The sequence below is a fragment of the Chlamydotis macqueenii genome, chromosome 2, assembly GCF_036417535.1.
Source record: "Chlamydotis macqueenii isolate bChlMac1 chromosome 2, bChlMac1.mat, whole genome shotgun sequence".
In the NCBI taxonomy this organism is placed as follows: domain Eukaryota; kingdom Metazoa; phylum Chordata; class Aves; order Otidiformes; family Otididae; genus Chlamydotis; species Chlamydotis macqueenii.
In genome coordinates this window covers 26,336,445-26,352,739 of record NC_141557.1, presented here as the reverse complement: position 1 = coordinate 26,352,739, position 16,295 = coordinate 26,336,445, and the positions used below count along the sequence as shown (strand labels likewise).

The following is a 16,295-nucleotide window of genomic DNA, read 5'->3' as shown; positions in this document are numbered from 1 at the left end:
CAGAGTGAGTTGATGTTAAAAATAACGGTACTGAAGGTTCCTGGTGTAATGACAAAGTTCAGGAGGAAAATCAAAGGGAAAGGTTTAAGTGCTGATGTTTTGTCATCAAATATCATCTTTCCTTCTGAAGTTGCTGTGCCGTTTTTGTTTGTGGCTGGCTGACTGCTAAACTTTTGATGCAATGGTTTCTAAATAAAAACACGGCATTTGTGAAATTCTTTATGATCAAAGGAATCTTGAATTTTGGTATGTGGAGCCCAAAAGCCATGCTGGCAGTGCAGGTCTCCGAACACAATGACACAGCCTGTGACAAAATGATGACAGTTCCTTGCTATCCACTGCACAGTATCCTGTGCAGTTACTTGGCTGTGTGAGAATATAACCATTATTTTTTTTTTATATTAAACAAAACAGAAAAGCTTGAAAATACTTCTTCTGTTGTGCCATAGGTTGCAGATTCCTAGCGTATCCAGATATGACAAAGATGTGGAGCGTGAGCTTGAGCACTTGTTTGTTTTAGCCTGCTACATGGTGAACAGGAGACCCAAACCATGCTGAACTTCTCACAGATGCATTTAACTTGAGTGTGCCAGAGCCTAAGGGAAAAGACAGAGACACGCTTTGTAGCCTCAGCTTGTCTTTGTGTCCGCTGCGTAGCAGCTGGCACGGCACCCAGCTTCTGCACCCAAAGGGGACCACCGTTTGGTAGCTGCCTTCTGGACAGGGCAGCTTGAGAGTCCTGCTCCTGCTGTGTCTAAGGTTTTCCCTTCAGGAAACAAACGGGCTTGAAAATTTGTGCAATGAGACCTTTGGGGGAGTGTGCAGCAAGCAGGAGGGCTCCCATCAGCAGGTGTTTCCATCGTGTTCATTGGGTGCTGCTTGGTCTCTCTGAGCTGCAGCCGAGTTCTTCCTCCAGCGTGGCCCCTGACAGGCTGCTGCGACCTGACGAGTGAGAAAAATGATGGAGTGGCACGAATCCAGTACAGAGAGGTGATTGGTGGTTTAGCTATGTTTTCTAGTTTGATTGAAGCTTTCTTCTCCCTGGAGAAACTGCTCTTGGTCAGGATTATACACAGCAGTGTGTCTCTTGAAGAGGCAGGGACCTTTTATGACCAGTATCTGGGCTTAGGACATAGCCAAAGCCTGACGGTGCAGATCAGCTAGTCTGTCTTGTTTAACCATATAGCTTTGGGTTTGCTCTGTGTTCAGCAGCTCCTAAGTCCAGAGGAATCGACCTAGCAGTAGGAAAACCAGCTGTGTTCAAATGACTGGTGCTTAAAAACCCCTTGTCCTCTCCCCTCCCCCACCCCAAACCAGAGCCAACCTTCAAGCCCCTGAACAGGAGCTTACAGCCAGCTTACTTCTCACCCATTTTAATGGAACAAAACAATTTTTGAACTTTAGATCGTATTTACAGACTTGAAACATAAGCTGGCATTTTTAAGCCAAATCATTTCTTAGATTTTCCTATTTTTCTCTTTCTAGCCATTGTCAGGCGATTGCAGACGGAGATAACCGTCCCTTTGAAGTTCAGGCACAGAAGCAGTCTTTATTGTTGCTGATATGGCTTCCAAACTAGCTATAATGTGAATTTTATCCAGCGCTTCCTGTGAATCCCATCCTAGGTTAACTCTCATGACCAAATTGCAATACTGAAGATACAAAACTCATCATGCTGTTTGCAAAACCAAGGAATTTCTTTCATTGGGTACAAGTAAAGCGTGGTGGGGGTGTATGTGTCCACGCTGGTTTGCCACGAGAAAGTCAAAGGGAAGACAAAACAAAAACCCCACCACCTCTGAAATGCTGGCTCGGTCTCTGGGCTGATGTCTCTGCTCTCGCCAGGGATCTGGCCCGGTCGTGGAGCTTCAGACGTGTGCGTGGGCTCTGTTGGGTGTGGGAAACTCCACCTTTCCACAGCCCCGTGGTGCTGGGGTGTTCAGGCTGGCTGTGCTCAGATCTGCACCTGCGTCCTTTGCCAGGGGATGTTGCTTGTGCTGGGGATATTTTCTTCCCTTTCGCTGCTGGTAGGGACACGTGCAACGTGCCATCATCTACCTTGATCTGCCTCTGGCTTTCGCTGTTCACCAGATGTCTCAACCTGTTTTGCCACAGCATTTTCTGAGGAGATTATTCTAATATCAGCTACAGGATCTCTCCTTAATTTGCTCCATCTGCTTATTGCCTCCGTGAACTTCCTTCTCCTCCCCTCAGTCCTCTTGTTTTATTGACAGCTCCTGCTGTGACATTTGTCTCATTTTGATTGTAAGCTCCTCACAGCAGCGACCTGTAAATTTTTATTTGTCTGTAAAGTCTTTTGTCCTGTACACATAGCTCCTAAAAACAGGATTAAAAACATCTTTAACTGCAAAATACCCTCAGTAATAAGGAATGAAGGGTAAGGAGATGGAAGTCAAGGGGTAGGAAGCAGAATTGCTTCTAAGTATGTCCTTTGGTTTTCCTTGAAAACACTGGTTGGCTTTTGAAGGACAAAAGTCCAGCTTTAAATTGAAGACTCAACCAATATCCTGGTGTGGGTAAGGCTAAGCAAAGAGGAATTTCAACATTTCTGGAGTTCAGAAACGTTACTGGGTTTTAGCGCTTGCCTGCCAGACTGACCGCTCTGCAAGTTCAGCCCTGTGTGTGTTACTGTGGGGGGGTCCAGGAGAGGAGGAGTTCTTATTTTGGTGATACAGACACGCTTACATCTCTCGGAGCAGTCTGCAGGAAGGGTGCTCTGTGGTTGAAGTCTCAAAAAAAAAAAAAAAAAGCAAAGGAGATTTATGCATCTACATCTGACCAAGTTGGTTTGGAACAGATGCAGAATGGAAAAATAATAAAACCATAAGAGACAGTGTCTTCTGGGTACAGTCTTGGTGCTTTTTTTTTTGCCTTTTATTTTTTCAAGTCTAAACACGGGCAGCCCCAGTTTGGATAGGAATGATTTTGGAAATACCGCCCATTGGTAATCTGGTATTTTTTTTTTTTGCTTTTGGTTGGTTATCTGCCAGGGTAAATTTAAATCTTCCTCCAAGTGTTCTGCTGAGGATGTCAGCTGTGGCTTTGCAGCTGAGCAGTCTGCCATTCCTCATGAAAAGAATGACCCTTTTTTTAAACCTTAGCTCTCATGCCTGGCTGAGAGTGCACGGCGTTATCTGGTTCTTGGTGTCATTGCTGTGTGGCGGGGTGGGCGGCGTGTGTGCGTGTGTATTCTAGCACAGTGTGCAACCAGAATGCCAGGAACTGCAGAGAGGCGTGAAAAGGAAAGGGAAAGATCGACCTCACCTTCAAAAACTTTGTGCTTATGAACTATGCAAGTTTCTGGTTAGCACTGAAAAATCAAGCCCGTGCCTCCCAGCTCAGCAGGAAGCATGTGATACTGCTGTTCCTCTAGGAGAAGCTTTCTCTGGGTGAAGCCACGTCTGCAACGGCTGCCTCTTGTTGCCTGTTCTCCTTCTCAGCTTCTGCTTAAATCAGACGTGGCTGGATTCTCCGGGTTACCCCTGGGTAAATGAGGTGTGTAGCATATGTGACAAGTCGGTGGCACCCACCCGATGATTTTTGTGTTGTGTGTAGGTATGCCTGCAGCCTCTCTGGTGACCCCTGCGGATGTGATCAAAACAAGGCTACAGGTGGCAGCCCGGGCAGGACAGAGCACCTACAGCGGCGTTGTAGACTGCTTTGCAAAGATCCTTCGAGAGGAAGGTCCGAAGGCTCTGTGGAAAGGAGCAGGAGGTCTGTAAAAGAGCTTTGATTGCTCAGTGATTTCTAATTGTGGGTTTCGTCACTTAGGAACTCTTTTATTTTCTTTCAAGCTCGTGTATTTCGATCTTCTCCTCAGTTTGGCGTAACTCTGGTGACTTACGAGCTACTGCAGAGATGGTTTTACGTGGACTTCGGGGGAGTGTAAGTATGTGGAGTCTGAATCTGCCTGGGACCCTGAAGCTGCACTGTGTGGCTCTTTCTGCTCCTCAATATGTCAGGGGCAGGGTCTTGCTGTTACACAGGGCATGTTGCAAAGGCTTCGTAAATATTTTTTAAACCACGCTACACTGGTGGAGATTAGGATGATATTCCAGTACCTGCTTCACAGCGAGACATTACCACATTTTATATCACCGTTTCAAGCTGTGTTACTGTAAACAGAGACAGCGAGAGGCTAAATAATGGAGTGGGGCTGTAACTGCAGGGGAAACGTGACACCTGCCAGGTCAGGATATGCTCTGCGTTAGTCCTCATTAGTTTGGTGGAGGAGCTGTGCCGCTGATTAGGCAGGGCATTTGACATCCAAAAAAGTCTACAGGTGTCACCAAGTCCCAAAATTATTTGTTGGAGCTTCAGCTCTGTCTCCTGTCTTTGTCGACAATACAGATGGATGTGCGTATTGCTGTTTAATGTGATCCCAGGAGCAGCTGCAGGCCATTTACAAAGCTTTGGGGACAGTAGTTTGAAAGCCACCACAAAAATGACTTTGACTTTGCTAGGTTCCTGGATTGGTCGTGCACTGTAGCAGAGACTTGTGAACCCCTGCTCCCCAACACTGCAGTTTTGATTACTACACTACAAATTTTATCTGGATTTGACCACACTCAATCCACATGAAGGGTCCTGACTGTTCTGGAAGTTTTTAAAGCAGAGTATTTCTCATTACATTGTAGCAGTTAATTCAGTTCCTTACTGGGAGGTACACTCAGATGTCTCATTCAGCTTACTTTATGGAGATTTTTGTGAATATTGGTTTTACTCTATGGAGACTAATTTATTATGTTTATTCTTTTGCAGAAAACCAGCTGGATCAGAGCCAGTTCCTAAATCTAGGATCACGCTCCCTGCTCCTAACCCTGACCATGTTGGTGGCTATAAATTGGCAGTTGCCACTTTTGCGGGTATTGAAAACAAGTTTGGACTTTACCTACCTCGGTTTAAGCCATCACCAGCTACCTCAAAGGCTGCTGCAGCAGTAGGACCCTAAGTTTATTGCTGTAGGTTTTTTTGTTATTAGTTGGGAAAGAGCCACTTTTCTAATTGGTTAATACTTTGTTCCTTTAGCTTCTCATCTTCTAACAGTTTAGCTTAATTTGAGTTTTAAGGCAGTTTTCATCTTAAATGTAATCATTTGTCTTTGTGCTTCCATAACCAGATCACTGTGAAATTTTTTCCAGTTGTTTTAAGTTTGGGACCATGAATGTATTTGTCCACATCTGACATGTGCTTGTGTTGGGAAGACACTAATTTTAGGCTCCGTTTATTAGGGAGGGCTGGGTGAGAGCTGTGAACCAGATCATCTTACAGGCAACGCTCGGTTGCAGATTACTGGGGTGGATGTCGCACATCGTCACTCAAATGGAAAAACTCAGTGGCTATCACGGTGCTCAGAGCGGAATGATTTTGACTGTACATGTAAATCGGTTATCAACTCAGAGCGTGTCTGTGGAGGCCAGCAAATCTCTACCCAGTACCTAAGTACGCCAGTACAGCTTCAACTTTTTAAATCTGTACACGCACAAGTTCTGTTTCTGGATTGTATTATGAAGCTTTTATGTGGAACATGTTTTTGTAATGGAAACCACATTTATAAATGTTTAGCTGTTGTATTATGTTACTGGTATCAAAATGCTCAAAAGAAAGTGTTATTGTCCATAGTCTTTGCACTTTATGGCAGAACTTTTGGCATTCTACTACACACACAAGGAAATTTCATAACTAGGTGCCTATCTTGGGTTGCTGGTGTTTGGAATTCAGTTTGTATATGCACTTCTATAGTGAAACGCTGCTTGTTTAAATAACTGCAATAGAAAATTCATGCACTGTATCAATGGTACCTGCCTTAACTGCTGGCTTGTAATTGGCAAATAGGTGGTTTCAGATTCTTATTTACTTCATTGAGTCAAAAGAGATTAAAATACTATAAAAGAAAAGATTTTACTTAATTTTTTGGTGCCTTGCACAATGTTTAGAAAATGATGTATTTATGAAGATAGAAATAAACCTTTCAAACAGATGCACACATGGTATTCTGTTACGGAAACAGCATAGTACATCAAATGTCTTGTTCAACTGCAGTTACAAAGTCAGGTTAAGATAAAGTTAGCATTTGGACATGTCGGCTATAAAACACCTGCGGCTTGAGAACAAATTGCCTGAAGTCCCCTGTGTAGAAAAGACATCTGTTGATGTAAATGTCACTGAAAACCAGAAGTTTTTCCTCAGTCAAAAACCAGGATTGGAGTAAGCTCTGATATTTTGACTTTTACTTTTGGGAGGAGGTTAATGTGTTTTGAGCAGTCTGACTACCTAGGCAGCTGAAGGTGCTGTTGGGTGTCTTCTGTGATGCCTCTTAAGGCCAAGAAAAATTTGGTCTTGCTTGTCTTCTTTGGGTGAGGAGTGGGTGATGTCAACATTGACTATAAACTGAGGGAATGCATAGAGGCAGTATTGCTGCAGATGAATGAGTTAGGCATGCAGTAGCACATTTTTGTACTATTGCTTTTGGAAATACTGGAATGGAAATCACTCTACTCCTCTATTGGCGTTTGGGTCATCATGAAAATTATTCTCCTGGACTAATTTGCATTTTGAAGTTACTGGTGAAACGGAGTCATGGCAGGAGTAGCATCTGCAGTATTGATGTGCAGGTGAAAGCAAGGGGAGAAGATGACATCTACCTGCAGCTGCATCTTGGAGTCTGGCTAAACCAGGGTGCAGAGACTGCGGTGGGCTCCGACAGCTGCCGCCTGCTGCCTCTCAGCCCTGTGTATCCGAGTCTCCCCAAATGACAGCTCCTTCATTTCGAAAATGGGGGAAAAAAACCCCAACAAGCTGCCCCTTGGATTGCTCCAAAATTAACTGTCAGGATTTTTGGTTAAGGCTTGTCATAGAGGTTAAACTTTCTCACTGGGAGCTGCCTGTGAGATTTTGGGCTATTTAGGAGCTTGTTTTAACACTTCATCCCTCACTTTTGCCTACCTTGTCAAGGGTTTCTGTGGAAAGCGAGCAGCTCAGGAAGATGTCCGAGTACTGAGCTGCACGTTTCTCTGGGTCCGGGAGAGGAAGTGCCCGGCCACGCGCGTGGGTTCAGCCAGCAGCTGCTCCCTCCTCGCGCAGCCTGGAAGGGGACACCCAGGCTGCACGTCCCTTTGCTGCCTAACACCAAACCCCAACACAGCCAGGGCCTTGCAGCCGGGAGTGGAAGAGGATTTGGAGCTGGGTTATTATAGGATTTGCACAACTCCTTGGCTCGTGGGATAAAGACCGTTGCTTGTGTTTTACAAAGCCAGCCGTAACTCAGACGCATTCCCCTGCCTGCTGCTGCCCTCTCTTTCCCAGGCCTGGCAATATATTCATGACTTGTCCTTTATTCCAGGGATGAAGCTCAGGTGCAGCTCTCCTATGGCAGGTCCATCTCAGAAGGTTACAGCCTTCATCTTCTCCCCGGCAGGCAGATGAGCAAGGCTGGACTAACACCCCCCCCCGCCACCCATGGTGGCCCTTCCCCATTAACTCTTTTAGGGGGTTCTTCAGTCCTCCTGCCCTTCTTTTCAGGGCCAGTAGAAGATGGAGGCAGGGGCAGAAGAACTGAAGAGCCAGCGACTGCTTCATTAACACGCAGCCCCGTTCAAAAAGTTTCAAAGCATGCTACAGCTCTGCAGAGATCTTGGGGAAGATCTGTGCCCACAGTCGGCTTCCTCTAGACACAAAAGGATGCATTCCTGCTCTGAAAAGCTTACAGGCCAAGAAATTGTCAGATTGCCTTACAAACAAACAAAAGGCCCTGAGGACAATGTTTAGATGTTTGTCCTCTTCTCTGCGTTTCTGGGTGAGTTATGCAAAGTGTGGGAGGAACGGGATAAAATGTAACCTCGCTTGGCAGGACCTCCAGAAAAAAGAAATGATCGAGTATTGGTGGTGATAGCAATCAGCGTGAGAATGGGGTAGGGGTGCCTCTGAAGCAGTTACTTCATGTTTCTGTTTCTCGGTCCAGCAGAAGCTGAGGGATGCTTTTCTGCCTGGTCCCTGGGGAGTGGGTTGGGTTTGAGCTGACTTAATAGTGACAGCTTGCAGGGACGCTTTTTTTGAGCAAACATACCACAGGCTTCAAAAATAGCTTGGGCAGGTTTTTCTAAACCTGCTAAAAATACAAAACCCGACAAACAGCCCTGCATCTTCCTTAGGTGGGGACAGCCTGCTCGGGAATGTCCCTGCCATATGCTCCACGATGTCCATGTGTGACATGCTGCTTACTGCTGCGCTCCTCAGCGCTCCAACGCACATACAGCACAGGAACCGTCCAACCTGGCTGTTTAAACACTGCTGTGAAATTCAGACTGGTTTCGGTTGAAATAGTTGCCATTTTTGCATAAGCTCAAAGATGATTTCCAGAGATGGTGATCATTTGCAAGTTATTTAATGGTTGAGAATATAGAAATCTCAATACATTTGTATTTTAAGAACTCTCTCCAGAGAGCTTCAAGGACACCAAATAACACAGGAACAGCCTGGGATGAAGCGGTTTCAATGCCACGTGCTGTAAGGCATTCCTTTCTTCTGCACAATGGGCAGCGGAGAGCTCAGGCTATGAATGCGGGCAGCTGCTCCCCGTGCCGAATGTGAGGATGTCATCAAGGTATCTGTTGCCCTTCAGACGGAGATGGCATTTTCAGATGCATATTCATAATTTTAACTGCTCCCTACTGGGCAGATCTTGAGGAATATCTTGTCATACAGGCTCCTTTGGAAAGCCAGTAAGGTGGAGCTGTATTTTTTTTTTTAGCAGCGGGAAAATCAATCAAACATACAAAAGCTGCTGGAGATTCCTGGAAGGGCAGCAACATGGGCTGTTCAGAAACTCCACCACCCAGTAGTCTTGACCAACAGAAGGGGGGTAAATGCCTCTTGTTCTTGTTGGGTTCTCGTCCATCTGCTTCCGCTGCCTGGCCCTTTCGTGTTGTTGCTCTGTATGTACAACTCCGGTCACTTCTGTGGAAATCTGGAGCTTTTCCTTGTTCCCTCTGCGTACTGCTGAACCCCACTTTCGGTCCTGTCGTATTCATTTGCACACAGCAGCAAATGCTGAAGGTCTTCTGAGGCTGCTCTTAAAAACCTTTTTACAAGCCATTAATGCCATAAAGTAGGGAGAGCTTGGAAGGCGAACATGCAGCCCCTTCCCCTTTTAGGTTCCAAAAAACTGAACGGTAAGATGGAAAAAGTGGAAGCAAATTTGCCAACCGGTTCCACAGCACTGGTTACAACGGATGGGAGACAACAGAACCTCAAGGAAACACCGCAGCGTACTCTCGCACGGTGTCCCCACGCTTCTGGCTGTGGATTTAACAATAGGGGGCTGAAGGGTAGCAAGCTGCCGGCCTCTTCTTCCCGGTGCCAGCACTGGTTTGCTGTGTAACTGTGCGTGCATCTGTTCTCAATCCTGTGACATGCTAATGGCCAAAGCGCGCCCCTCCCTGCCACTTAACGCTGAATCTGCTTTGCCCACATAGACATGCTTTTTCAAAGGCAAATAGGGAGAAACGGGGAGGAAAAAAAACCCCACAAACACACACACAAAAAAACCAAACCCAATGCAGCGATGACAGCTAAACCGCTGCTTTGCAGGTGTCTCACCTGGTTGTTTATTACCATTCACCTTTAAGGGATGAAACTGCTGCAAGCACTACACCGATTCTTCAGGATGGCTCCCAAAGTGCCCAGGGGAGCAGCCGGAACACAAGGCTCCCTAGCACATGGCTTCAGTCCCATGGAGTCACCAGCCCAACGCCAGCTGTATCTGTGCTGTGTTCATCCAGTGGAAGGCCCCGCTGGCCACAGCTCAGTGGGCAGGACACTGCCATGGGCACTGGGACACATCTTCAGGTCCCACCATGAAGAAGAAACTAGCCCACGCACTCTCACTGGGAGTGATTTCTAATCACCAAGAGGCTAAGGGAAATCCAGCTTCTCCAAAGGATTCATTTTCTTAGCCTATGGTGGCTTTTAGCAGTGCAGGGGCTTCCCAGTGGTTCTGGGTTTGACCATAGCTCTGAAAAGCATTTGATATATTCCTCAACACAACGGTCCAAAGATGAGACGTGGTTCCCTGCAAACTTTCGTATGAAATCTCTGTCACTGCCTGACTTTCAGTGTTTCTTGCTGTAATGGTTCACCTGCCTACCCAAGTGGGTATGCACCACTGTTAAACCCAGGTGTCACAGCCATGATCTGGCTCAGCGTGATGCTGTGATGCGAAGATAACTTGCAGCCTCCGCCAAAGTTTGCATTCACCAGCGCCCCTCTGGGCCACAGCACTCACTGAGGTCTGGCTGCACCCTATTCCTTTGCTCAAGTCACGAGAGTTTGTCCTAAGGGAGAATATCCCCTTGTCCCCTATCCCAAGATGTCTCTCCAGGCAGTCTGAGGAGGCTTCATCTTTCCTATTCCTTTTCTTCTAGTGCATATGGCAGCATGGTGTTGCTCTGCATGTGCAAGTAAGCATCCAGAGTTAGGGATGGAGGAAAACAATAAAAATAAATCAAGCCTAGAAGGTGACATGGATTAGTACCTGCTTGTGTAAAGTCTGCAGCAGGATCTGATGCACGCGTGTCCATCACTGGCCAGTCCCCGCCGCCAAAGGTACCTATTTACACAGCAGCTGCATGAGCATTCTGTGACCCAGGGCAGTCACATTTTCCCTGTGCCTCGCCAGTGACCGGTAATGAACAGGCTGAGCAGTGCTGGCAAGGCAAGATTAACCACACTGTGACAGAACGGGCTTGATATACATTTTATTGGCAATACCAGTGTCATATTCGGGAACCACAACCCTTTGTCAGACTGTTAGTGTTAACTTGCATGACAAGTATCAGTGACCAACTGTATTTGAAATATAGTTCACGTGCCTAGAAATAATAGGCATCTTAAAAAAAAAAAAAAGGAAAGGAAACTCATTCCACCCACTCAAGCTAACCTTTATAGATCTTACATCTTAAGCACAACTGACGTACTGTAATTGTTACGTGGACTTTAATGTAGCCTCTACGGCAGTACACAGACAATGCAGTTCTCTCATTACGCACATGCTCTAGGATCGTTTATTTTAATGCTTTCAAATAAATATGTTCCATGCAGCACACCGCAATAAATAAGGAGCAGCAACTTTCGTATAGTACATCCATTCATAATGTAAGTCACCATGTGAAACACCACATCTAAGGTCTCTGGCCCAGTCCCATACAGTGAAGCACACCACATCTGCACATAATCATATCTGGCTTCATATGGATCTAATAGGACTCTGCCAGAAGGGCAATGTGAGCACAAGTTTAACCAGGGGTTCCTAGCTATTAAATAGAGCTACCAAGTAGTTAAAAGGCAACAACTAAACCCATAAAGGGTTGATTTGTCTTTTCTTTCTTACTTTTCAGACAGAAATATAAAGAATGAAAATGCTCTGGGTATTTTCAGCCTGGTGTAAAGCAGCACGGTTAATATGGAATGCTTTCAGCAATACTGGCATGTACACTGGCATCAAAAGCCACAGCAAGACTGACTCTGACACAGAACACCGGCGTACTCAGCGGGTGAACGCTGCTGTTCTGGCAACAGCGGGCGCTGCTCCTTCTCTTGTCTAGGCTGACAGCTCCACTGCCCCTTCCTCTTCGCTGTCTGCTCGGTTGGCACGGATTTCCACCAGGGTCCGAGCGAAGCGGGTCCATTCGTCGTTGTGCGGAACAGCCAGCTGGGGGAGAAACCGATAGGGAATTAAGAGACCGCAGGGTGAGACTGGTTATCGCTCTGGCCCAAGATCGAGGCACCTCCTTTGAGGAGAGCTCCTGTGGCAATCAGTGTGGTTGTGCACGGTGAAGGACCGAGGCGTGGGCCCACCAACCCGCCATGGGCTGGTTACGCTGTAAAGTGGTGCCAAGTCCCCAGGACAAATCTGGCAGCTTCCTATTCAGAACTAGCTAGAAGGAGCTTTGACAGTCAGTGGCAGAGAAAAAAACTTTATCTGCTTCTTTTAAGGAAAAATTTCTTGCTGGGGAGTTGTTGCAAAATGTACCCCTTGGTTAAAATATTTCAGATTTTCCAAACTAAGGCGAGGCCTTGATCTCCACAAGGACATACACATATGTTTAACTCTACACATGTGAGCTGGACATTTGAAGTCAGCCCAAGCGTAATTGTTTGCAGGAACGAGGTCAATGTGAGCAAGGTAACAGAGCTTACAACACTGGATTGAAACTATTTTCCTGAAGTTCATTAAAGCTCTTAATAGTAAAATAAATATATTGTGTTATTGTAGTTACCCTCCCTCTATGTTAAGGAATTCACAATTACAAGAAATACATTATAATGGAAATGTTATACCAACTGGATACTGCAGTACTGGTCTGATTTTTTTATATCATCATGCAAGATCCATTTCCTTTTAATACCGTTGATGTTTCTAATGAAGAGCTCTTGAACATCAGGCTTCAAGAGGGATGTGTAATCTAAATAGCTAAATTTCCAGACAAAATGCTTTACTGCTATGGCAAAATAATACTGCAGTCATTTCCAGCTGGATCCAACACTGCAATTTCTGGAAGATAATGCAAGCTTGGTTTGAGATAATTAAAAAAAAAAAAAAAAAAGCAAGCAGTTTTCTCAAGCTTTGTTTTCATTAACTCAAATTCCAGAAAACTGCAACAAGCACCCAGATGAACCACGGAACCATGCACACACTGGCTAACTGCGTCCATTTGGCACTAGCAGGTTACAGGTGCACATGAGGCTGTATCGTGCACTGCACTGGAATTCAGTCAAATTATTCTCCCCTCCTTACATCCCAGCAGCGATACACACAACCAGAGGCTACGAAAAGGAGCTATGCACTAGCAAGCCCAGCTGGGTAAAGAGCTTGCGTATATGCCCAACATTGACCACGTGTGAAAGCTCCACATACACGGCTGCAAGTCCAGCGTTAATCGCATGGACAGGGATTCGCAGTACTGGATCTAAATACCTCCTCCCTATCACACTGGCACCAACGAGTTTTTCAATTATTTTCTATCTAGCTTTGCCTCTATAACCAGTATTTTGGGGAAAAACATAGCGTGTGTTTTAAAGCTTCCCATGTACAGTGCATGCAACAGTGACTCAGTTACCTTATGAAGGTTCGGTGTACAACAAGTTTGGGTTTTTGCCTGTTGAAACACTGAATAGCGTACAGTTCAGCATTTACTGAGGCCACAGACCCAGGAATGCAATCTGTGTGAAAGCCATCTCGGCCCTCAATAGCTGTCACTGCACTCTCTGGGTTTTCCCTTCTTTGTCTTCCATGTTTTGCATTCTTCTGCTTTACTTTTCCCAGGAATGGACACCAGAATACAGGAATAAATCATTTGAGACAGCTGTCTCTCATGCTGACATGCACAGATGTGGACCTGTTATGGTCTTTATTTGAAAGACAGCTCTGTTCTTTCAAAAACCTTCAGCAGAAGGAAATGTAGCACCAGAATGGAGGTCAGCGCACCAACACACAAGTACACGTAGCACAGGTTTGGTCACAGCCACACACCTGTACCAGCTCCTGTATAGTAAGTTAAGGGACAGAGCAGAGATCCTTCTATCACAGCTGCAACCGAACCCAGCTGTATAGCACTTGCCCTGTTACTATTGCTTGGATCCTAAAAGATTTTATTTCTTGTGATGTGTACGGCACTATCATTTGTCAAACTCTTCAATGAAAACATGAAATGAGTCTCAGTTACTTCAAGTAGTAAAATCATTAAAGTGGAACAATATCCTAGGCAAAGGACTTCCTGGATTTAATAAAGTCTCATTTCTCCTTGCCTTTTAAAGTCCTAAACAGCATTACATTGTATTAAATAGCTGAAGAAGACTGTATATCATTCTAAAGGAAAAAAAAATATATATATTTATGACATTGAGATCATTCAATTTCCTTTACTCCATAGGATGGCCACAGACAAATAAAATCAAAAAGTCCAGCCTATTAAAACAACTTGGTATCTCAAACTCGAGAAGTCTCCCCACAAATACATGCATTACACGCGTTACTGTTAGCTGACAGTGTTAGCAAGACCTGGGCTGTTTTTAATGACTCAGTTCACAAAAAAACCCAGTGATCAAAGTGAATAACTTCAGCACAGAGATGAAAACATTCAGTGCCCACACACAATCTAATTACTTAGAACTCAGTCTTACTTTACCTTATTTAATCTCACGCACTACGTCGTGCCTTCAATGAGGGGCCAATCCTGCTAATAGGCTGTTAGTAGAATAAACATCTCTAATACATAAATTCCTCAGGGATGCAGAGGGAAACCTTGGCAACAATGAAGTCAAAGGAAAAACTGACTTTTATTCCCGCTGTACTTCTTTCTGTGAAGGCCCCAATACCGAACCACAACAGTTATACAGCAAAAGACCAGAAATAAAAACAAAAGCATCCACAAACTCCAGTTCACATTCTTGTCTGAATTAGTCTACTGTTCCAGTCATTTTCCATTCAAGCTCCTTCAGCCAGGCACAGGGACAACCACAAGTGTTGGAGGCCTGGGTCTCTCTGTGAAATCTCCCTTTCAGCTTCTCTGCACAAGTTTTTTTTTCTGTAAATACCAGGGCAGGGTGGAAGGAACGAGGAGGTATTTCATAGAGAAAGGGCAGAGGTTTAGAGCTATCTGGGTGTTCCACACTCGTTTGGTGTTTTGGCCATTTTCACTTCCAGTTGCTACAAACCAGCATGTGTTGAGTCCCAGCAGTCAGGATGTCGATGCAGGGTAGAAATGTTCACCAGAGCATAATAACTTAATATAATAACTTATATTAACATTTGGGTCAGAAGGTTATTTGAATGAACTGACACTAAGGTATGGAGCAGAGCAAGAGAATAAATGCTATGAAGTGTTCTCCTTTGATCCCTTCACAATGGAAGGTAAGTGCTACCCGAACCTAATTAATTGGCTGCATTACTCACACTGCTTTAACTCAAATATCGTCGTACATTCAGGTTGCATCAGATAGCAATTCTAAAGAGAAAAACCAGTATTATCAAAGCAAGGTGGTGACTTCAGCCAAACTTTGTCTGGTAAGCTTTTGGAAGAGGGGTACTTTTGTCTTCTCTGGCTTTTAAAATATCAAAAGAGTTCAAGCTGCAAGCCGACCAGCCTGCAAGCATGACAAGTTTATGCATCCAAACAAAGCTGCTTCTGCTTGTGAAGTTACACGTGCTCAGCTGGGTACGGGAGTGAGAATTTAGTATCGGAAAATACCTTCTCAAGATGTTAGGATGGTGACCCATTTTTGATTGGGTGAAGATATTTAACTCAGGACAATCAGGGTCTTTCATTTATCAAAAAAATTCTGTGTATCACTATCAACTTTTCAGATCTCCATCCCCAACTCACTTTCACAAAATACTCTTCCAAAAGCACTCACTATCTGTGAGTATCTGCAAGTGCTTCCTACATGATCAATAACGTATAACAAATAACAAAGACGTGTAACATACTAAATACTAGACACATTTAGAGATTGTCATTTAAACTAGTTCAGAAACTGGTTTTCTTCCTGATATTAAAGAAATTATTTCCGTGATGCAAAATCAACATGAATTTATTTTCATTTTCAGATAAGTTAACACCTTTTAGTAACATTTGCTCTTTTAAGTTAGGTCTATTATTAAAAAAAAAAGAAAAGAAAAGAAAAATGAATTATTTTGAGACAAAAAAATATCCCTCTGAATGTGCCCTTTAAAGGAATCTATCTGGAAGGTTGAAATAAGATATTAAAACATATTTCAGGATTTTTGTATAGTCCCCTCCTATCCATCTTTTTTATGGCTGTGAGTGTTTCAGCTCAATTTGTCCAAATCTCTGTATAGCTTCAGTTTCCCTAAAAAAACACCTTCCAGCAAATGAATTATTCATTGAGGATATTTCACTTTATTTCTGGCTTCTCGCCTTCCCTGGAGCCTGTAAATCTTCGAGATGGGAGAGAACAAACTCTTCCTGCCTTCATCCCTCCATGCCCTTGTCCAGCACAGCTCTCCTCTGGGGGCTGGGGACTCTCCCAAGAAGTAGAGAAAATTAAATTTAAGCAGCAGCCTCCACTTTGGAGGAACCAATGTCCCATAGGCTCACAAGGAGCACAGTCATCTGTGTTCAACCTATTGTGTTTCCTTTTAGTGACTGCACCTCATGGGTCAATCGACCTGTCACTGAGACACTGCTTCATATCCCGCAGCGCTGCTTACTGGTGAAAGCATGGCGCAATCCCAATCACCAGCTTAACAATGACAT

The 16,295-nt window shown here is 44.6% G+C and overlaps 2 protein-coding genes across 6 annotated transcripts in view; one reads left to right on the top strand and one right to left on the bottom strand.

Annotated features, from left to right (window-relative positions):
• Positions 1–6,001, top strand: part of SLC25A13 (solute carrier family 25 member 13) — a 101,072-nt gene extending 95,071 nt beyond the window's left edge. For 2 of the 3 annotated variants that reach the window (XM_086742361.1, XM_086742364.1), the window contains exons 16-18: positions 3,577–3,735; positions 3,816–3,906; positions 4,783–6,001. In XM_086742361.1, the coding sequence (XP_086598487.1) occupies positions 3,577–3,735; positions 3,816–3,906; positions 4,783–4,972 (440 nt within the window). In that variant the 3' untranslated portion in view covers positions 4,973–6,001. The remainder of the gene's footprint in view (positions 1–3,576; positions 3,736–3,815; positions 3,907–4,782) is intronic. The other variant, XM_086742362.1, reaches the window with a different exon arrangement.
• Positions 6,002–10,760: 4,759 nt separating this feature from the next.
• The window catches only part of DYNC1I1 (dynein cytoplasmic 1 intermediate chain 1), a 193,183-nt gene continuing 187,648 nt past the window's right edge, over positions 10,761–16,295 (bottom strand). For all 3 annotated transcript variants that reach the window (XM_086741518.1, XM_086741520.1, XM_086741519.1), the window contains exon 17: positions 10,761–11,728. In XM_086741518.1, coding sequence (XP_086597644.1) covers positions 11,618–11,728 — 111 coding nt within the window. In that variant the 3' untranslated portion in view covers positions 10,761–11,617. The remainder of the gene's footprint in view (positions 11,729–16,295) is intronic.